General features: G+C 40.9%; 1 protein-coding gene across 8 annotated transcripts in view; it reads right to left on the bottom strand.

Moving 5' to 3' along the window:
• The window catches only part of ARHGEF28 (Rho guanine nucleotide exchange factor 28), a 130,590-nt gene that overhangs the window by 92,707 nt on the left and 15,219 nt on the right, over nucleotides 1-22,664 (bottom strand). For 7 of the 8 annotated variants that reach the window (XM_062599010.1, XM_062599017.1, XM_062599011.1 and 4 more), the window contains 2 exons: nucleotides 9,587-9,734; nucleotides 6,947-7,240 (listed from right to left, as the gene is read on the bottom strand). In XM_062599010.1, coding sequence (XP_062454994.1) covers nucleotides 6,947-7,240; nucleotides 9,587-9,734 — 442 coding nt within the window. Of the gene's footprint in view, nucleotides 1-3,776; nucleotides 3,806-6,946; nucleotides 7,241-9,586; nucleotides 9,735-22,664 lie in introns of those variants that run through there. The other variant, XM_062599018.1, reaches the window with a different exon arrangement.

Genomic DNA, 22,664 nt, shown 5'->3' with positions numbered 1-22,664 from the left:
GCTTCATACTTTTATGTATTACTATTTTTTTTTTCATTTCCATTAGGTAAGAGATTGTTTATAAAGTGGTCTTCAGCATACCCTACCACTGCAAAAACATATGTATGTGCTTAACTTGCATTGCAAGTGGTTTTATGAATAGGCAGCAGTGGCCACAACACACAGGTATGGGAAACGGTGTCTCCAAGGGCAGGGCTTGCCAATTACTGAATAACTGGAACATCCCCCCTTCCTTACTTATTTTTTTAAAACTAGTCCCTCTTTTCCTCACATCATCACCTGTCCTTCTATACTGCAATATCTCCTACTCTCCCCCCTTGCACCCCTGTGCTGCCCAGCTCTGAGCCTGCTGAGACAGGAAACAGAGGTGGTTGGTACAGAGATGAGTGCAGGTAGACGGTTTCCAGGAAAAGATGGTTTCCAGGTTTGCAGAAGGTGGTTTCCAGTCTCACAGAAGGTGGGCTGATACATTCAATTCAGCCAACTACAGTTTCTACCATTGGCTTGGTCGAACTGCCACGGGACTGACAAACTGTGCAGAGGTGAAGGAGTCAAGGAAGAAAAGCTTAAATGCCATTTTAAAGGTAAACCTTAAGAAGTCTAACCACTGCAGTTTTACCAGGAGCACCATTACCATCAATCAGCCCCACATGGTAATGACTGCACACAGTAACCTCATCTACTCAACAGATAAGGTTTCAGCTGTGCTTACTGCTCGGGCGATCCCAGCAAAGACATGAAACTACACACGAAATCGTTGCTGTTAGCAGAGGGATACTTCCCTTCCATTTGTACTGCTGCCAAATGCTCCCCCTCAGGCTGTTCAATTCATGATGTTTGTTTATTGAGCACTACTAGCGTGCTCCACACAAGGCAACTGCAATCTCAAAGCCAGGTGCAAAGACCACAGCAGGAACAGAGCGTCAACCAGACCAGCTCGGACCTGAGACTGATACTGAACCCTAGTTCAGGATCACGTCTCTCAACAGTGCCCACTACCAAAGGAGGATACAAAAATCCTCCTAAGCCCTACTATTTCGATATTGGCTTAAATTAGAAAATTTGTCTCTAGTGTCTCTTACAATACTTGCTCTACTGACTACTGCCACTTGGTATACTTAGTATACTATTACCAACTCCAAGCACTCAATCCTTTTCCCCAAAAGCCCCTTTGATGGTCAGGGGGGTCTCGAATCTCTCTTCACTGCTATTTCTACTACAGACCAGAAGATGAGGACTACATGTTCCCTGAGGAAGTCCAGGTTCAAGCATGCTTGCCAACATCTTGCTTCACATCACAGTTTTCTTGGTTGCCAGCAGGCTCTGAAAGACACTCCTCTATCCCCTGATGCCTGTGCTAGCATCCTTCCTCATCTATCCCACACAGTTTCTAATGGGTCTGGCTCCTACAGGGCCAAAGAGCTGTCTGGTTCTCTCATGTTGTAACCTGTCTGAAAAAAAAAAGAAAAAAAAAAAGCTTACCTCTCCTACCAAACCTTACCATACCTATAAACATTTATCTGCTGCTCTCAGTATTTCCCTAATTCCATGAATGAAAACACAGGCACTTTGGTCCTCTCCTCCTTCAAAAAACTGAAAATTCCAACTGAGGAAAACACAGATATAATTTCTTTTAATTTAGACCAGAAATATAACGTGCTCCAGTCATGTTTGAATGGATGAAGCCTATCAGTAATGTGCCTAGCATTAACTAGGAACAGCAACAGGATTTACAGAGAAAAAAGCAGGGGAAGAGAAATAAAGTCTAAAATGTCACATAAAACAGAAGAGTGTTCCACTCCACAACAGCAGATTAGAAACCACTGAGTCTGAATGCTTCATTTTGCAAGACTCATTCCTAGAAAATAAATATGAAGCATTTACTAAAAAAAAAAAAAAATGTGAAAAAGAATTAAGTAAGTATAGACACTGTTCCCTTTTCTACAATCCACAATCAATTTTCACAATTCAGGATGTAATTTTATTGCTGCTACTAATAGCCTTAAATCTGAAAGAGCTCTCTTCCTATCGAAAATAACTGTAAATGGTGACAAAGCCAGCAGCAAATGTTCTTGTTTAATTAACAGCACCCAGACAACCTGAACTCAGCCTCACAGCAATGCCCTTAAAACAAGCAGAAACTGAAGCAACCTCAGCTGTGTGTACGCAGCACAGAGCCCTTACAGAGACCATGCTCCTGCGCACCCACTTCCCCTCCGACAGCCCTGGGAAGTAAGCTTCAGTGTGAGTCAAGGACGCAGAAGTTGCAGTGAAGATGCTGAACCTATGTTTGATGGCCAGTAAAAAAAATACAGGTGTATCTCACAACCTTCTCCCTGTTTCTAGAACTCCACAGCCCCTGACCAAAAGCACGAGCAGATGTCAGATGGCATGGTGCTGGGAGCCCCCTTCGGCACAGAGGCCTCCTGGGGAAAGCATCCGCAGAGAGAAGCGGTGGCCCCAGGTCTCAGGGAGTAGCCCCAGGTGGTAGCTCCCCTTGCGCCCATGAGTCCTTGCCGAGGTGCCCTGGTCTCTGTCAAAGGCTGGCACTTCCCAGCACATGCTGAGCTCCTGCTGCCACGCTCTTCTCTAACTTGGACAGGAAAAGCCTAGGCTGCCATAGCAGGCTTGATTTTGAAAAACTGCCCTAACCCAATCCTATTGGAAGAGGAAAGGACACATTTCCTGAAGGTCATCTGGAGGCATTTTTCTCATCCAGATTAGATTATTTCATCTTTCTTTCTTCTCCCCCCCCCAAGTAGGATAAGGTATCACAGCTAGACAGATTACGACATTTATTTCTATAAAGAAGTTTAGTCTGCATTCTGTTCAGGAGGAGAAGTGGTTAATTAGCTTCCTAAATTGAATGATCCAATTTTCAGAATAAAAATATCCTTTATAAAGATACAATTATAAACAAGCAGCTTCTCTGTCCGACTCCTTCCTACACTCTTCCCTATCTTCAAATTCACCAACAACTAAATCCTTAAGCGTAGCATCTCTGTCAGATCCTCATGCAGCCACCTTTTACTCTGGCAGAAACTGGTTGCAGGCCAGGTAAGCGGAACATGCAACCAGTTTTTGTGAGTGGGCAGCTTGTGGACACGGTTTGCAAACAGGCACTTACTATAAGTGAGGATTACCAAAAGGTTCATGCTTTCTTGTTGCCTTTGTTGAACTTAAATAATGTGTCTAGCAAGTCCTGACCTGTGCAACTGCACTAAATTCCTGAATTATTTGCAATGCTCCCTAGACAATCCAACCTCTCTTTATCCAATCCTTTTTATATCTTATAAAGGGAATACAAACACTTTTTCCAAATACCAAAACTCCTATGAATAAATTATTCTTCTATCTTTCCATCTACCCATATGTCTCTAAATCCTCATAAAAACGAATGAAGTCCAAAAACACCAGATGGTGTAACAATTTTCTCCAGCAATGTCACTCAAAAGTAAGGTTTTTTCCTTATAAAAATAGCCCAGTAGCTCTGAAAACTGACAGAATCAACAGCTCTTTAGTCTCACAAGTATGAGGTCCTAACTAGTGACAGCTGGTAGCAACCGAATCTTTCACAACACTGATACTAAAAGGCACATCCTGATACCATTGAGCATCAAGACACTACCAGACCTTGTGGGCAAGAAGTTGCAGGGACAGCAGGTAGGGAAAGAAGGTCCCTCCCGTCTTCATAGCTCCTCACAAATCTCCCTACTCCTCATTCGGTTTACTCTTTTGGAGGGAGGAACAGTGGTGCTGGGACAGCCCAGGGTCACCTTGTGATGAAAGATGAAGAGCCTTCTCTTCCTCCTCTTCCTCTCCGCTGTGCTGGGACCTGCAGCCCTCCTACTCCAGTTGTCCCAGTCTCGCTCTCTCTCCTTCCTCACATGCCCAGAGCTTCCTCAACCATATGCACCCTGCAGCTTTGCTTAGGGAATGAGAAACATTGGGTGGGGATGGAGAGGGGAAAGAGTATGAGTCAGTGTTTCACAGGCTGAGGTAAAAGGACAATATGGCTGGGAAAGGAAGCACAGCTATACTTCCAGAATGTAGCTCTGAATGAGAGCAAAACGACACAGAAGGTGAAGAGAAATTACACAAACCAGGTAGCAGTGACCAAAATAGATTGGGGAGGGGGAGAGGGGAGAGAAAAGAAAAAAAGAACTTTTTAGGGATTTGTAAAGTCAGACTTTGAATACTCAGTCACTGTGGCTGAGGCAGCTCTCCTGCCAGTCTGACTGCACACTCTTTGAGACAGGGCCTTTCCTTATTTCTGTATGTACTCACAGGGCCGTATCCCTGTATTTGAGCTATCCAGGCCCCTTTGCAACAGATACATTAAAAGAACCCCACAGACAAATGCCCCAAAAAGCCAAGAGTTAACACTTCCCTAGATCTGGAAGGTTTGCACTGGCAGAGCTGCATTAACGGACGTACTGCCGAAGGCCAGGACCCCTGTTGTCCTGGTTCAGCCCCAGTCTCCTCTGCTGTACGGATGCAGTGCCTCCCCACCAGGCAGCCAGCAGCAATGCACTTAGTGGGCTGCACACTCAACGTGGCTCAGAGGCAAACCCAGCACCACCAGGCCCCCCAGCACAAGGCTGCGCCTTGGAGACAGAGAGAGAGAATGGGCCCAGCTGATGGCCTGTGGCACAGAAGCAGATGTTCACAAAGCTTTGGGGACCACCTACTCAGGAGGAATGACTGGTACTTATTTTCCTGCCTGATGGCAATACCCCAATCCCTTCCAAGTACATCACCATGCTAGTAACAAGCCTACCTACACCTGGGAAAGGATCAAGTCAGCTACCCCGGGCATAACACAAGCAACATGGGCAGCCCTACGCGGGCTACCTGCCCACTGAGAGCTCCTCATTAAGCAAAAGCATTGCTACTAGACTCAACGAGTTCATTTTAGGTTTTCTTTTGTTTTGCTTTGCTGCCCAAGAGAAATAATCCCAACTTAATTTAAGAGCAACAAGCAGGGTATAAGCTGCGACGTGACCTCACGCGTGGACAAGTGCCACCTTGAAGACTGCCTGACAGCCCGAGCTGCATGCAGGAATGCATACCAGCTCTGCACACAGCTGTATCAACCATTTCCATTCAACCACTCAGGAAGACTGAAAAGCTACAGATCATTAACAACTGGCTAAAACAGAATCAGAAAATTACAAAGGAAATCTACATGTAACAGGGCTCCTACAAGCAATTGATAACACAGTGTGCTCAAGTCACTCAGATTTTATACTCATAGAGACTTTGTGCCGTGACTGGAGCACAGAGTCTGCTTTTCTGCTGCACGCTATACTTTTTTTTTTTTTAATCTAATATTTAAATCTGAAAAGCAAACCAAGTATGAAAATCACAGAGAAGTAGAAGTTCTTTAACAGTCTCATGAGGACAACATACTCTTTTCAGTATGAACACTGCAGTATGCCTCAAAATTAACAACTAGCATAATCAAAAATTAAAGACTCTTGTTATCTGAATAGTAGATGCCCTGGCAGAACTCTGCCTCGTATCAGCAAGCTGATCTCCTGTTGCTCTACATCCAGAATACATCCAGCAAAAACTTCCACGTTTCATGCAAGCAGGTACCCAGTCAGCTTTGCCCAAGCAGCTCCCAGCACCTCAGATACTCAGCTGATATTTCTGGGTTGGCCTTCAACTATTTTTTATGAAAAGCTTAGCGAAGTCTGTGAAAAAACTGCTGCTGCTTTCTTTGGCCTTTGAATCAAGTTCTTGATTGCTAAAATCCAACAGTTGTTCCAGCAGTTGAGTAATGCCAACAAATATTTACTATGCACCAAAATGAAACAAGGCTTTTTTAAAAAAAGAAAAAGTATCTAGCCAATATTTTAAAGAGACTTGGTGGAGTTTTTCCGTATTTCTTGAAAGAGCCGTTTACAAGAGGCACCAAAAAAAAGAACTATCCTTCTGCTGAAGGAGGCAGTAGCAGATTCCAAGCTATCTGTCACTAAGAATTAGAAAGATTTAAGAGAGAGGAGAAAAACCTCACTCAAAAAAATGGGTTGTGTTGTGTTTTTAGTTCCCTACAATTTGCATAAATCTCTCTTTCACAGTTTGGCTCACATGGAAACTGCTTGCCCTCCAACTTTTAGCAGTTTAAAGTACTGAAAAAAAAACAGCCAGAAGTACCAAATTTTCGATGAAAAACATGTGAAGCCATCAAATTTAACGCTGTTTCCAACCTCAGCTATAAATCAGCTGGGTCTGCAAAAAAAATTATACCCTTCAGCAAAACCTAACTATAGTTTTGTGTTTGCAATGAAACCTGAAACCAGGCAAATTTTACCTGATTTGCTACAAAAGTTTTTAATAACAAGCTCTAATTTAAAGTATCATATACATTTTTTCATTCCACTTCCTCTAAAAAAAACATAGCCACAAAACTTATTAAATAATACTTTTGCCTAAGGATGATTGTAAGTCCTAAATAAAGCATAAACACTGTGGTAAACAATATATTTATTCTGTACATTAGAATGCCTACAGTGACATATTACTGTATTTTATGACAGTATGTTTCGTCTACTTTTTGTCTGTTTAACTTTTTAAAATATTTTACCTGACTAGAATCACAGTGGAGACACTTCACTACTATAATTCCTGCCTTTTTTAAACAGATAGCCTCTTTAATCTTGTAAAGGCAGAGAGTTCTATAAAAAGAACTAAATTCATAGGGAGTCAAAGTACAAAAACCTTCTAGAGAGACTGAATTACAATAACAGTTATTAATCCTTGCTCAACCTCTGGGCACAAAACAAATCTCTGACTACCTCTCATTCTTCAACGATTTTTCATCGTAACCACAGAACAAAGCGTAACAGTTGAGAACCTTCAATAAAATAGTGAGATACTCTGTTATGCTCCGTACAGCGAACCACCATTAAAAGCTTTCCAACTTAAAACAAAATCTTACCATCTTCTGAGTAGTTTCCAAGGATGTTCCATGTTGATGGCAACTCTTCATGAGCAATGGCCATCATCAAGTCATTATCCAGGGACTGCAGATCTTTTATCCTTAGTTCAAACTTATCAAGTAACACCTTGTGACTCGCAGCAGTGACACATTCTGCGTGATTAACCAGAAAACGAGATAACTTGCAAGATAGATTCTCTCTGTAAGTGACTGGACAGCTGCCGAGGACCACAGGTGAGTATCCCTTTGTGTACATTAACACAGAGACAGAAACTGCTTCTTGGCATCCATGGCCTGAAATTATAATGCAAGTTAATCATTAAAATTAGCTATGTTCAGAAAACACATCTTTTTTTTTTTTTTCCTCACTTTTTCCCCTTTAAGAAAGGACTCTGACTACTCACTCAGAATTACTTATTCTCTTGTCCAGTAAAGTCTACTACTTGTAAGACACCCACCAGGTATTTCTAGCGATGAACTTGGATTTGACTAGACTCTGAACTGACAGTCCTCCCAGTTACACCAACATAACTGATTTTAAAGTCAGTCTTTCTAGGTGAAGGTTCTTTAACCACAACAGAAAGAACAAATAAACACATAAGGATGAAATGCCACAAAACAAAAATGCGAAGCATGTCAGGGTATTTTAGCACCCACAGTAATTTCCATAAGAAGAGATGGAAATTTCCCCCCTTCCCCTTCAAACAGTAGATGTTTAACATTGGACCTAAAAGAGAAAAAGAACTGCTCACTGAGCAACCACCTCTGCAATGCAATGGCACTGAGACGACTCCAGCACGCTGTCTTCAGAGCCATGAGCAACCACTGTGCATCTCCTACACCTTAGTGGGCAGCACCTGGACACAGCCACAGGCACCACTATCGTTGGTATGCCAGTGCAATGTTTTGCATTATTGGGGGGGGGGGGGGGGGGCAGAAATCTGAGTGTAGAGCACACATAGTAGATAGTCCAACAGTGGCTTTTCCAGAGCCCTCTCTTCCACTTCGGTAGGATCAGTACACAATTTCTGCCATTTCTCCATCACTGGAGGTTCTTGGGTAAGAATCAAGAAAAATGAGACACCCATGAAAGGAGTGGCAGAGTGGTGTAGAACAGGAACAACTCTGAGGAATGTATTTATTAGCACCCATATTGTATCTACCAGTGTCTCCTTGTAGGCCAGTATTCAGAAGCTATTATAAAAAAGCATGTTTCATGCTTTTGGCAGACTGGATTATATATAGTATTAATTGTCTAACTTACAGCTAGAATCTTCAAAAAAGTTCAAGGCAGTTTGCCACCAAAACTTCTCAAGCACCTCTTGCATCCCTTCCCCTCCTTTGCCATCCAAATGGGGATGGATGTCTCGCATCTAAAGAGGTACTAACTGTACTCACACTTCTCACTGGAGAGCTAAACATGAAGTATTATGAGTGCAAATATAAATTCCTCACAATAGCCCCAAATAACTACAAGTATATAAGCAATCTAGTCACTACAGAAGCAAGTACGCACTTACCAGATCTGCAGTAGTCATTAAAGTGCTCTGTATAGCTCTATGTTTAATTTGGCCACTATAAAACAACAGTAACCACATAAGGACTGTATTTTAGCCTCAATCTTTATTTTCATCTCCTAATGGTTCTGCTGAGCACTGGCAGAGGATTGTGTTGCCTGTAGCTTACTGTTTTTGTTCCTAACCCAGCCCAGATATAGTCATTTAACATTGTCATTTCAGGCCTATTCCAAAAAATGAGTTTGCTATCCTGAAATAAACCTAGCATTACATTTTCTCTAATTGTATCCCATGATAATCTTTTACCATTTAAAGAATTAAAGGAATAACCCTGGAACAGCACAAAACTTTCCCTGGTGAAAATACTCACCAGTTATTTTCAGAGTCTAAACCTCCTTTAGAAAACAAGAACAAATAACAAGCAGATCCTACTGCATAGGTACATCATGTTTATACCACCTACTCACACAAATGAAAAGGTCACAAAGCACATGATAAAGACGACAACCAGGTCTTGAATTACATCAACGAAAGGGAAAATGCCAAGGCAGAGACACAGCTGTCAGGCAATACAAATTCCCGTTATAGCGAGGCGCCCCTGCTGCAGTCCTTCCCCCGTTCCTCCTCGGCATGTACAGCTTAGGCAGAGCTCCAAGCACCTCCCGCCCTCACCGCGGCACCCTGGCAAGCCTGGCTCACTACCAGGCAGGGATGGCCCAGGCAAAAGCACGAGTTTTGCAGGTGTGAGGATGCCTGGAGGCAAGCCATTGCAGCAGAGGCTGGGTTTGTTGGAATAGAATTCTTTCAGATTAAAAATTATGCCATGCCTAAATATTGTACTTCAGTGCACACCCAACCACGCAAGCCCAGGAAAGCACTGCCTGTAACGCTGTAGAAGCCCGAACTGCTCTGGTGAATGATGCAGATTGCTGTAAGAGGCAGGGACAATTCTGGTCAGTAAAATTCAGTCTGGATCCCAAAGTCATTTTTAAATTTATTTCTTCCACGACAGAACCACAAACAGTGTTACATTAAATTATCTATTCTGCTCAACTTCAAAATGGGGGGGAAGGTGTGGACTATAGCAAAGAGATGGAAAAACATAAACAAGAGTATTTCTCACCTGGAGCAATGGACTGAAGAGCATTACTACTAATTCGCTCAGCAAACATCATATGCCTCTTCACAGATCCATTGTAAACAAAGTAAAACTCAGCATCTTCTGGGAGGTAAATGTCTTTGTCAAATGTTGCATTTATAGTCACCTGTCCCTGAAAAACGAATGCACCTTCATAAACACCCAGTAATTTGCTCATCTCCAACAAACCTATTAACTTGTATTTCAGATGCAAGTTTATTATAATCTTTTTAACTCTGTATTATGCAAAGTCTGTGATTTAAAAACAAACCTGCTATTTTCTGTTTCTGTTCAGAAAATAACACCTTTTATGACTGCACAAGCACGGATAATTTAAAAATTTTACTTTTACCTAATGCCTTTCATCCCAACCATGCAAAAATATCTGAATTCTAATTAAAAATGTATCAAAATAAGTAAGTGAATGAACCTGAGAATTTTGCCTTTTTTTTTTTTTTTTTTTTAAACTAAAGCATGCTCTGCCTTAAAACATGAATATTTTGTTTGAGTGGGGAAAAAAATCAAAAGTGCTTGAAATGATCTTAGGCTTAGCTTTCAAAATAAAAGCACTAATATAATTCTACAACTGACTGTGGTAGTTTCAAAGAATACTAGTTCCCAGATATCTGTCCATGTTTTTTATAATAAATAGAAAGCAACAAGCCAAGAAAAATCTGTTGTACAATAGCTTCAAAAAAGAACAGGAAAGGGATTTGAAAAGTAGCAAACAATAACAAACGTCTGACATGTCTGCAGAAGGAAATTTAGATGAAGTTGCATTTCCTCAAAGAGAAGAACAGCTTGCTCCACCAAAGTTCCTGGTTGCCATGGTTATTCTAAATAAGACAGAATTGTCCCAACATCTGGCTGAATTGGTGTTTTCTGGAAAACACATTGCAGAAGTCTTTCACACTTCCAAAAAATGCCTAACCTGCCTCTACTTAAAACAGAGCACTGACCCTGCTGGATCCATAAATACATCTAGTAAAAAAATAAAATGAAATAAATTGACAAAGCACAACACAGAATCACAGAAATTTCCATGAGTGAAAAATGTAGTTAAGAAAGGACTGCTCTGAGAAGCATCAGGCTCCTCCCGCATCCATCAAACAACACGAGCCTCTGCGCAAAGGTGCTGGATAATTTGTCATTGTGCTTGAAAAACACAGTTGGGCGCTTCACCTTGCCCAAACCACCTCCCACCTTCCCAGGCCACACGCTCACTCGAGTGCAGCGGGACTCTCGGGGGCCTTAGACAGCCTGCCCTACGGACACCTTCTACAGACCATTTTGATGTCAGATGATTAACACATCTGGTATTAGATCTAGTTATTTCACAAAGCTCCTATCATCATCTCCAGCCCTTCCCTTTTGCCCTTATATCCATTTCTTCAGACATTCTTGTTTCAGATTGCTTAATGCCATATTTTTTTCTCTATTGTCACTACGAAAATATGCATCAGACCCAACAGTTCGTTGCCCACACCACCATAAGTGGCTTCTTCTCCAGTCTCAAAGTAACCCTTTTCTTCTCAACTACACCTGTCCAAAATATCCTTCCAATAGTCATGTCATTTCCTCCTTTTCTCATCACCTGAAAACCTTTCACAATTGCATCCTGTTACCACTGCAACTCATCTCTACCCTTACAAACTTTCCCGTCCCTCCACTGCTTTCAACATTTGTCACATCTGACCACATCCTTGTGCCAGCTGTGTTGCTGCCTGACCTCTCACAGGACATCTTCCCACTTCTCTTCTACCTCACATTACCCCTTCTGCCTTCCACATCCTCTTGTCCAAGCTACGATCTTCATCTGGACTTCAAATCTACATGACAGACCCCATCACAGCTAGCTTGTGTTTGGCAAGACATATTTACTGTACATTGGAAACACTTTGATACTAATCTCTGTGTTAGCTTTGATGTTTTTAAAGGTAAGATATGCTAGCCACAGCTTGAAAAAGACCTGAAAAATAAAATCTTTCGTGCTAAAGGGAATGTCGCTGCTGTTTAAAACCCATCTAACACTACACTTCGACCTGAATATTTAGCCATGTCTTCATTTACCATAGATTTTCTTGGGTTCAGAATTGTCTCTATTTAACACTCAATTTTGATGTAAAGCTGTATTTCCATTAGAAGAATCAGGGATCCATGATGACATGCTATAAAAGGAATAGAGTTTACATGCATGTGTAGAACCAGTAAGAAAAACGATCAATTCCTTTCCTACACTAGCAAAATCCTTTTTATATTTTAATTTAATGTAGTTAATATAATTATTAGATAGTATTTTGCTTATGTTGGATGCATGTAAACTATACCCATAAACAAATAGATAAATTAAAAAAAAATTGCTGTTGTAATGCAGCCAGACTATATCACAAACAGATGCGACTTTAATGGAGATGGATTGTACCCACAGTCCATTTGCACTCCTGGCAAAAATATGTTTATTTGGCAGACCAATCTTTCCCACTCTTATAACCACTTGCAGTTTTTTCCAAACATTGCTGACAGAGGTTTCTTTATTACACACATGAAAACATAAATAGCATGGAACACTGAGGATACATTTTTGCCGCTATAAGAGGAGTCCGAGCACATATCTATGCACACATCAAGTGTGTGCTTTCCCATCCTTTTCACAACTGTAAAATGAACTGCAGCAAGATCGTGCTGCAATTATCATGCTGTTCATTACCTCTGCATGAAGCCAGTTTGGTTACCGCAACCATTTTTTTGTCCAAGACCTCAAGCAAAGGTCCCCTGCAGTCAACTCTAGAAAACGTTCAGGTAGATATACTCCAATAAAGTGATGTTTGTTCTGAGCCTCTTCCAGACACTGCAGCTGAAAAAGCTGAAAGGATTCATCCAGCTCCCAAGGCAGACCAGCATGCAGCCTTTCAGGGATGGAGATGGAGGGGGAGAACTGAGGGAAAAATCTGTCATCTAATTTAATTATTTCTGGATGTACGACCTTACTGTTAGCTATACATAAGTGCAGCTCATTCAAAGGAGTTGACTTTACCAGGCCCTCAGTTCTGCACACAGTCTACCATTTTTGTGAAAGCTGCCAACCTCACTAGCAACGACTTTATGTTTCTTCCAGAACTTTGATCAACACATTGAATAGCTCTGGGCCAGAAAACTTCTCCTAAAAAATGACACACCCTACCTAGCATTTGCCACATCAAGGCCTGGGGAAGCTGCTTGCTGGAGACTGATGCAGGGAACTTTGTTAGAAAAAAGCACTCACACAGGTCCAAGGTTCCAAATATGAACAGCCAAGAAAGATTGCTATGCAAGGAAGTGTTGAAAAATATATACACTGCAAATAACACAAACTTTCAATGCCACAACCACTTTGAATTATTATTTATTGAAACAGGTCAGTATTAGAAAGATGCAAACAGCTTCAGAGACACATGGGAGCTAAATTTCCATCCACCTCTACACATGAAGTAAGCTCAGCTAGGCAGAAACCCAGAACCCTTACTTCAGTCCTTTGAGAAAAGGGCTTATTTTGTTAGTGTAAATCTAGAGGACAGTTTATATCTTTCCATTATATCTAGCCCTGCTGAGGCATTTCTTTCCTCCCCTCCCTCCGTTACTTCCTCATTCAGCTGAGCAAGGACAGCTCAGCCTAAGGAACCGGCTGCCGTGAAAGAGCACGAGCTACTTAAACAATTCTTTCCTCTATATGCAAACAGACTTAGGAGTGACAGACAGCAACAACTCTGGCTCCGTCTTCCTGCTTCTGTCCTAACAAGGTACATAGGAAGGAGGGAAGTAGGGTGGATCTTGAAATGAGATTCAGTAAAACATCCCTCCAACAAAGCAATGTCTCTGTGCTTCACAAGTCTTTCCCACAGCTTTTCTGGGGATACTACCTCTTTGTAACACAGCTTCCTCTTGGCAGAGCCCAAGCGCCCAACCCAGGCTCTCAATCAATCATATATCCACTAGACTATTATACTAATTAAATAGTGTGAGTAAACAACAGTGAAATACAATACCAGGAGTTCCACAAGAAACTCATATTCATAGAAAAAAAATGTTTGACTTGATTATCACTGCCATCTGGAGAAAACCATTTGTTCCACCGTTTCCTACTCCATTTTGCAAGGTCTGAACACAGCACTTTCTCAAATCCACAAAAACCTCTGACACTGACCCATCACTGAGGTATAAAGAGATTAAAGTTAGGGTTATCAGCATCACGTTCCTTTATCAGCATCGTGCTCCTAGAAAGTGACTTTTTTTGTGCCCGTTTCAGACACTGTGGCTGGAAAAGCATCCTACTGACGTATTTCTTCCAGTACAGTGTGCATTTCTAAATACAGAACCGATCTAGACCTAGCAGCTCTCCTTTGAGCACTGAAATGCAACCTAGAGAAGCCACACAGGCCCCTCACCTTTGGAAAATTGACCAAGTGGCCTGAAAACAAGGCAGCTGTGATAGTGTGGGCAGCACAGGCTTTTTCTGGGACATATTCCTGTGAATTTACCAGTTGTTAGGTAAGCCTTCCCTTTGACCCTATTTCCACAAATTCATTTATCTACCGAGTTTTCTCTCCCCTACTCCTTTCTTACTTTAAAAAGCATATTTATTTCCAGATAGACTTGGAAGAAAATACCAAGCAGTTATAGGTTTATTTCTGTACGTGAGTATATTTAAACATACTTCTCAGGGTCCACAGAGATTCTGAGATAATTCAATCCCCTTTTAACTACAGCAAAAAAAAGGATGTGCCACTTCACTGTCCTAGCAAATAAACACCATCCTAAGTACAATTAGTTCCTCACATAAATAACAGTGATGGTGCTGTGCTCTGAAGTTCATATAATGTTGGTTTTGGCAGGCATAGAGAGAAGAAAATTTTAAAGGCAATGGCTATTATTGAGACCTGTATGTCATTCCTTAGAATTACATCTGGGTGGCTCATAAAGCAAAACTTAACATACAATACAGCGCAGCAATCCAATCAGCTCAAGCTCAAAAGACAGAGGTAAATGACCACTCCTTCACAGTCTAGATCTAGTAGAAAAATATAAAAATATTTAAAAAGAAGGAAGAAAACAGTGTCAGGGATCAGTGTTTTATAAAATCCCAGATGCATTACAGGGTTCAACAAGACTAGATCTTTAGAAGCCCCTTTGCAATGCAATGCAATGCAAGGCTGCACAAAATCCCTTTACTAACATGGGCCATATCCAAAAGCTCCTACATCTCTCAGACCCTCTCCACAACCTGCACTGGTTTCACCTTCACATCTCTGAGTTCAGTCACAGAGAACTGATCTTAAAGAGAAATCGTACAGAAGAGCCACCTTGTTTAAAGGTCATGGGAGAAACACTTGGCCCATTTAAGTCAAGAGGAGTTTTGCCACTGATTAAAGTTGGTCAGGATTACCATTGCCATCCCTGAAAAAACACAGAACATCAAAAAATTCAAGCTGGCTTCCTCATTTGCGCTATGACAAACATCTTAGTGATGCAATACAGCAGAATGTCTTATTTCAGGGGGTTTGTTTTCAGAAAAAAAAAAATGCATACATGTAGGGGTCCAAGTTTCCTGGCCACACAATAATATCAGTGTCTAGGAGGATAAAAATCCATTGGCATCAGGGGAACAAAACCTGCACCCTGACCCATTACCTTAAGAGGACTTGTACAGTCCAGGTTGGCATCAGGGGAACAAAACCTGCGCCCTGACCCATTACCTTAAGAGGACTTGTACAGTCCAGGTGGGTGCTTGTGCATCACCAACAACTCCCCCCCTGTGCAAATTTGCAGGCCCCAAGAACACCAATCCCAGCATAGGGGAGGATCACACGGGTACTACCAAGGGGCATTGAGAAAGATGCCGATCAGATTCTAAATGCATTATTAAATCTGTGACTGAGCAACTGATTGGCAGCTTTGCCCTCTTTGGGATTTAGAAAGAAAAGCATATCTTTTATTAACAGTGAAAATGCTGCCTTGGCACTGAAGCCAAGGAGATTAGGAAAGTTTGTGCTTTGGACAGCATTTATAGGTTGAAGCACTCTATCAGTGTAACCAAACAGGTTTTTCAGACATATATTTTTATTTGGTTTCTCTAAGGAGCTCAATAGTTGATAGGGATGGGAAGCAGCTGTGGAAAGCAGGGTTCCTGGGGCACTATGTCCCGAGCCCTCGGCTGGAAACAGCCACCATGTCTCAGATATGGAACAGCAAAGATTTACCCTGACAACCTTGGGAAACAGCTCCTGCCTCCAAGCAGCACACTTTTCTTCTACACGGTTATATCGAGGTATCCCTCGATACCTCACCATCTTAGTGAGAGACTACACACATGCTCCCTAGGTGACAAGGGGAGAAGCAGAGCAAGAAAGTCTTCATGGATGAGGCACAGGAAATAGCAGGCAGGCAGGCAGGACGGGTCTAAGGAGAGATCATGAAACTTCTAATGCATCTCATCCCTGCTTTGCCACAAGTCATCCTTTGTCCAAACAAATAAACACCTGTGAATTTCCACCTTACCCTGAACTGAAATTCTTCTGTTTTAAATTCACTTGACAATACCTTCCTCACTAGCAACCTGCCGCAGCAAAACAAATGCAGTGCAAAAAAGACCACTAATGGATTAACGGACTCAGTCCATCACACTGATTAATGCTAAAAACTTAACAACTGGTTCCTATACTAGTCTAAGTCAGCTGGATAAATCTATTTTCCTGACAGCCTTTTACCATAACAATAATTACTCCCATTTTTTGATACTGTTAGTATGCATCCTAATGTACCCTAAAAACCTCTTTAGCAAACTATACAAGTAACATAGTAACTTAAGAACTCAGGGTATGAGTATGAAATCAGGGTTTGCAAGGATATTATCTATACATAATGGTACAAATAGAACCTAAATATGTAATTATACGTTCTAGGGAAATTTAATGTGCAGAGGTAAAATGTGGCTTCTTTGTTCCAAAAATGCAGATCCCAAGCTCTTGAAGTATATGAGAATCCCCAAGTATTGCTAACAATAATGGGGCTTTTATCTTCTACACAAGCCATCATTAGACACTACAGTTTAACACAGATATGCATGTTAAATAGTACATTCCTGTATAAAATAGGCATGTAGGCAGTTTGATTTCTGAATTATATTTACTTTAGATAATTAAAATCAGTGCATTAAAACTTTTTCCTAGCAATTCTGCCTAAGACAAGACCTCACAACGTGCTATACATAGATGCACAAAATTTAAGGCCAAAAGAGAATATCCTGATTACTTACCTACGATTATTTGCACTACAACATGAAAGAGGCAGGAGAATTTCACTCCTCAATTTCCTCATCTTTACATAGTCCCTGCCAGAGCACAGGTAATGGTTCTTTTTGCAGAACAAAATAAGAGCATTAAAATATTTCTTCAATGTTCAACAGCCTCGCTCCAGAAAAATTTAGTATTTTAAGGTGAATTGTTTGAAGGTATTTTAGATAGAGCTTAAACAAGCGCAGCAGCAAGATATTTTCCCTGAGCATCCACATAGTTTTCATGACTTTTGTAATGAAACTTATTTGCAACAATCAACAATCCTACACAAAAGGTGACAAATAATCCACAGAAGCAGCAAAAGGCATACTGCAAATAACTTTTTTTTGAAAACACAAAACTGTACTTCAATCATTAACAACAAGGACAAAGTTATAAACAGACCTTTCTAATGTTCAGTGATGTTTTTATAATGTCCAAGAGACACTTCTTGGAGCCACATTGCAGTTAACATTGTCACAGAATTGTTTCAAAAAGCATATGCCTACCTATTTGAAAGGAAGGCAACTGGACTCCAGGCTGAACAAGCAATGAAACAGCAATTACACACAAGGAAGGAAAAAAAGAGTAGCAAATAGAAAGACAAAGTAAGTGATAATAGCTGAACATTTTGTATAGGTTTCAACTTTTTTTTCCATCACCCCCCCAGCATCATCCCCTCCCTCCCCCATGTAAAAAGAAAAAGAAGGCTGGAAGACATCCTGAAAGGTCAACTAATTTTCTCCCCTGCCTCAAGTCAGGATCAACTCTAAGCCATTCCTTAAAGACACCTTTTGTCTAACCTCTTCTGAAAGCACAGGTCTGCACAGTCACCTAATGTGCACAGCTGGGAACTTTTTCTCACCTAAACAATTCTGCATGGCCTCCCCATGTTCCACAACTGGCATGTTTTAACTTTTCTTAAGAGCAGAAATGTTTGGCCTAACAAGTCTTCGACCTTGATACACGATAACTGGGTGAAATGTACTGGCCAGCAATGTGTTAGAAGGTTGTACTAAATAATTCAGTGTAGCCTCAGTTTCTGTACAAGGGTATTCATGCACAAGCTCAGCTCTAGTCTGCTGACAATTCTGGAGATGAATATTTTTAAGCTATGTTTAATAAGAGAGAAATTGATTTTTTTTTAATAAAAAAATAAAGCCCTAAACCATGTGGGGTTTTGGTCAAGCTTATTTTAATACTCCCCTCAGTGACAAACTGAAGTACATCTACTGTACTAGGATTCTCTGAACTTGCACACACTGACATTCACACAGTTGATGCTTCAAAATAAGCTGCACATCCTGCTTCCCCTCACTAGGCTAGAGAAGGTGACAGGGGCTCACTCTCCTCACAGAGGCTGACATAAGAGTAAATTTCTTTTTGAGGACTGCAAGATTTGGCCCCTGAGAAAAGGAACTAGAATTCCTCAGAATAAAAAACTGCAGGAATCTAAAATAATGCTTATTTACAGCAAGACCAAATGCAGCTCCTTCAAAAAGAAATCCAGTAACAGGGACATATGCATCTGCAAGTCTCTATGATGCTCTGCACTGCCAAATTGCTTCCAGCATTACCCTCATTAAAAAGAAAAATGCATTACACATTGATGTATTTAATTCAGTGCACATCCAATAACCCCAGCCACTTCTCAGGTCCTTATTTTCCACAGCATCATCTTACCACAGCAAAATGACCTCCTTAGTTTCACTGCCACTGCTGCACACACTCAGTCATCCCTGCTTTGTTTTTTGCTAGCTATTCCAGTTTGCATTTCTTCTCCCCCTCCAGCACTATCCCAAGAGAGATACAAAGCACAAACACAGCAGGAACTTACACTTCACCTAGATTGCAAAGAAAGGCTTGCACAGTTTTAGGCCACAAACACACCATGCTCTGCTGTAAGGAGGTAAACAAAAAAAGCATAATGCTCTGGTGTGCGTATCACCCACCTCTCACACTGCACTGCTGTGCTCAGGCTGAGCTCAGAACACAGAAACAAGCATTACCAGGACACAGAAGGGATAAATTCATAACAGAAGATGAAAAGCCATGTAAATATAAAATATAACTTGAATGATCAGCCATTTCAGGATATAGTCTAGTGTCAAACTCAGAAGTTTAGACACTTCATATGATCACAACTATGTGGCTGTTTCCCCCTAGGACCTGGCTGCAGAAACTCAAAATTCAGGCAAAAGGGACAAAATTCTCAAAAGATTCTGCAAATCAAAGTTGAACAGAATGATTCAAGATAAAAAGCAGATAGTACGTCCACTACTTTCTTCCTCAACATAAGCTGATAAATGCTAAGCTACTTATTTTAATCTATTTAAAAACAAGTCTGAAATGACACTAATCTCTCCTTTAAAGGTACAGCTGGCAGCTGGACCATTTACACTTCTCCTTGAGCTGCACCTAGCCATATTAATCTGACTCACAACAGACCTAGGCACACAATCTCATTTTTGTTGAATTAGCGAGAGCACACATGATACAGAGAGCTTATGCTGGCTTTATGCTTTTTATGCCTGCTGTATGTCAGCAGTGGGAAGACAGACAATACCTGATCTGGCTGCTAGTACAGAATTAATCTACCAATGTTTTTAAACAATCTGAACCGGCAGCGCAAGTTCACAGCAAAGCAGTGCTTTGCATCACATGATCATAATTTCTTTTTTTAATCTGCCACTAGAACTCTTAAAGCTGTGTTTAGTGCATCAACAGACTATGACAACAGGAAAGGTAGAATAAAGCTTTCAGACTCCCAAGAGGCAAAGTAATCAATACTTGTGCAGAACAAGATGCCTTCTAATTCTGGAACTGCCTGATGGAAATAAAAATAGTCTATATGTCTTTATCAGAGCGGAAAAAAAAATAAAAAAACAAGCACTACATGGTATCAAAACACATTAACATTTTTGTTGGTTTGTCATTAAAACATTGTTCAATAGCTTGCTGTCAACAGCAACACAATTTACCTTGGTGTGTAAAATCATATAAATTTAAATATAAAACAGAGGAATTAGGAAGCTTGGGAGTGTGCTGTTCACAAATACAGGTCAGAAAACTTCCACCATAAGGCTTATTAATAGAAAGTGAACATATATTCTGACATTACTAACTGAAACAAAAGAGGAGTTACCTTTTCCAATCTACTTGACGAAAAATAGATAGAGCAGATTACTTATTATTCTCAGGACACTGCTAAGAGTCCTGGGTGACATCAGGGCTCCACTACTGCAGGCACTGTACAAACACAAGCATATAGACTCTGCCCAGAAAAATGGTCATCTATAGAACTAAGTAGCAAAATAAAAAAAGGAGGAAAAAAACCCAATACACCATAGAAAAAAAATGATCCAGTTGCTAATGGACGCGCCTTGAAGCACCCACCCTTTTCCCTGTTATCTTTTAAAATAGAACTCATTGTTTTAAATGCATTTCCTCAGTGTATCGCTCCGGCAGCTGCTACGCGTCCAAGCACAGGCCGACCACTGTGCAGGCTCCCCTGTGCGCACAGCAAGTGATCTGCCCACCACGGGCCTGGCTTGCCTCGCACGGGGCCAGCAGCAAAACACTCACTGACTCCAGCCAGCAGTGACTCAATCTGGCCGGCGAGCATAGCTCTGAGCTTCCAAGTTGGAAGCCTGACGCACATTATACGTTTTGAGCCATTTTTTTTTGTCGTTGTTATTTTTTTCAAAATCACTATCTACTAAGACCGTGACTTCAGTTGGTTCAACCAACTTCAGTGGCTGAGCACAGAGACCAGGATGCGGTCAGCTCTAATGCAGCAAAAGGCCTCTCTCCCCTGCTCCCATAGTACAGAACACAAAAGCAAGGGACAGGCAAGACAAGGTAGAAGGTTTCTTTCCCAAAAGTGCTGGCCAGAAGAGATCAAGCACATGGCAAGGGCAGAAGAAACTAAACTGCTGCATCCTCCTGTGGGAAACTCTATCCCTTTTGACTCCTCTTGCCCTCTCAATTCTTCTTAGTGCAGCATGGAAAAACTAGGAAGGAACACAACTTTGCTAAGCAGGTGACCAGCTACTAGGTGCCCTATGTGCTACTACCTACTACCCCATGCAAAAGCACAGGAGAATCCTATGCCATTTTGAACAATCACATTTACCAAATAAAATACACTGCTGAATTATTTCTATTAATTCTGTCTTCCAAATCTCATGCACTTGAAACCTATGCATTTGTAAAGAAGGATAAGAATTACACCTCATTTTTCCCTCTAGCTCTAACTAGGTATGCAGCTAACATACTTTAGAAAATCATTTGGAATTTCTATCTGCCAAACAGGATGACTCATAACTTTTAATCGTCTCACTGAGTGTTTTTCAATGTCCCTGTGCCTACAGACCTCTAAACATTTTCCATTAGAGGGGAAGATATGCTCAAATTACTGCTGGTCATATTGCTAGAGTACAAATAAAAACCTGTTTACTTAATCCTTCTTTCCATAGATGTCAGTGCAGAATTCAAAATTTTCAGAAGAGTTCAGGGTTATGTGAACATCCAATTGCACTTTACCACTGCCTTCAGTTAAGAGAAACATTAATCAACACTGAGCACTCTGGAAAATCTCACCACAAAGGTAAAAAAAAAGCACAAATAGAAGTTGCTGACCAAGTACCACGTTAATCCAGTTTCTGGATATACATTGAAATTCTCTTTCAAAAAGAATATTCTGCCATCCTTTACTTTATGAACTTTTCAAGAGGACTTTAGTTCCTAATCTAAACCCAGTTATACTTCGTATGAAAATAAAATTATAAATGCCTTTAATTGACTCAGCTATAAGAACAGCCATTAATATTTTGAAACTGGCCTGGAAACAGTTTGTGTAAATATACACTGCGAAACTGTAATGATTTTTTTCTTCAATGTTGCTGCTGTCAAGTGTGTAGCTGGTGCAATAGTACCACAGCTACATCAACAGGGGTGGATGTAAGTCAGCAGTGGGGGAAGGCAGGATGATCACAGGGAGCTGGCTGCACTGAGCTCCCCTGCTTCTTTCCTTGGGCAGTGTCTACTGCCTTATAACTTTATTTACCTGATAATGAAATGAGCTTCCCTGCAAACTAAAGCCTTTTAGAGTAAATTTTGTTTTGCCTTGTTTCTTACCCATAGAAACCCAAGTAATTAAACTCTCCACACATATGGCAGCCTTTGCTTTGAAGAACCCTAAAATTCAGTCCTGGAATTTGCTGTTGCTGTTCTCAGGGCCCCATGGGTATGAAGTAGGTCCCTTATTTCACTTTCTCATCCCTTCTCCTTGTTACTTTTTGGAGAAAGATTTAACAGATGACTAATCTTAAGTAAATCTTACCCAAATACCTTCTACTATCAAGTTATCTGTGCGCACACAGAGTCATCGTGTTTTCAACCAGGCCCCATAGAATTATGCCAGCTCATCTTTGAGGAACCAAAATATCTCGGAATAAGAAAATAATGAATATGCTATCGAACCTGGCTGTAGCCCAGGTGTTTGCCCAAGCACCCTTGAAGAGAGGGTACACCCTTTGAAAAGGTAACAGAAGATCAAAAGCACTTTGAAACTGTTATTTAATGATAGAAGGAAATCAAATATCATAGCTCCAAGAAATAATTAACTGAGATAGCTTTTAACACTGGCATGACTTTGTAGGGACAGGCTATATGCATCCTGCATGCAAAAAAAAAAAAAAAAAAAAAAAAAAAGCAGCCAGATTCTGTCTTGCCTACACTAGGATAACTTTTAG

This window comes from Rhea pennata, chromosome Z (assembly GCF_028389875.1).
Source record: "Rhea pennata isolate bPtePen1 chromosome Z, bPtePen1.pri, whole genome shotgun sequence".
Classification (NCBI taxonomy): Eukaryota; Metazoa; Chordata; class Aves; order Rheiformes; family Rheidae; genus Rhea; species Rhea pennata.
Note: the sequence above shows the minus strand (reverse complement) of the source record. Positions and strands in the feature narration are given on the sequence as shown.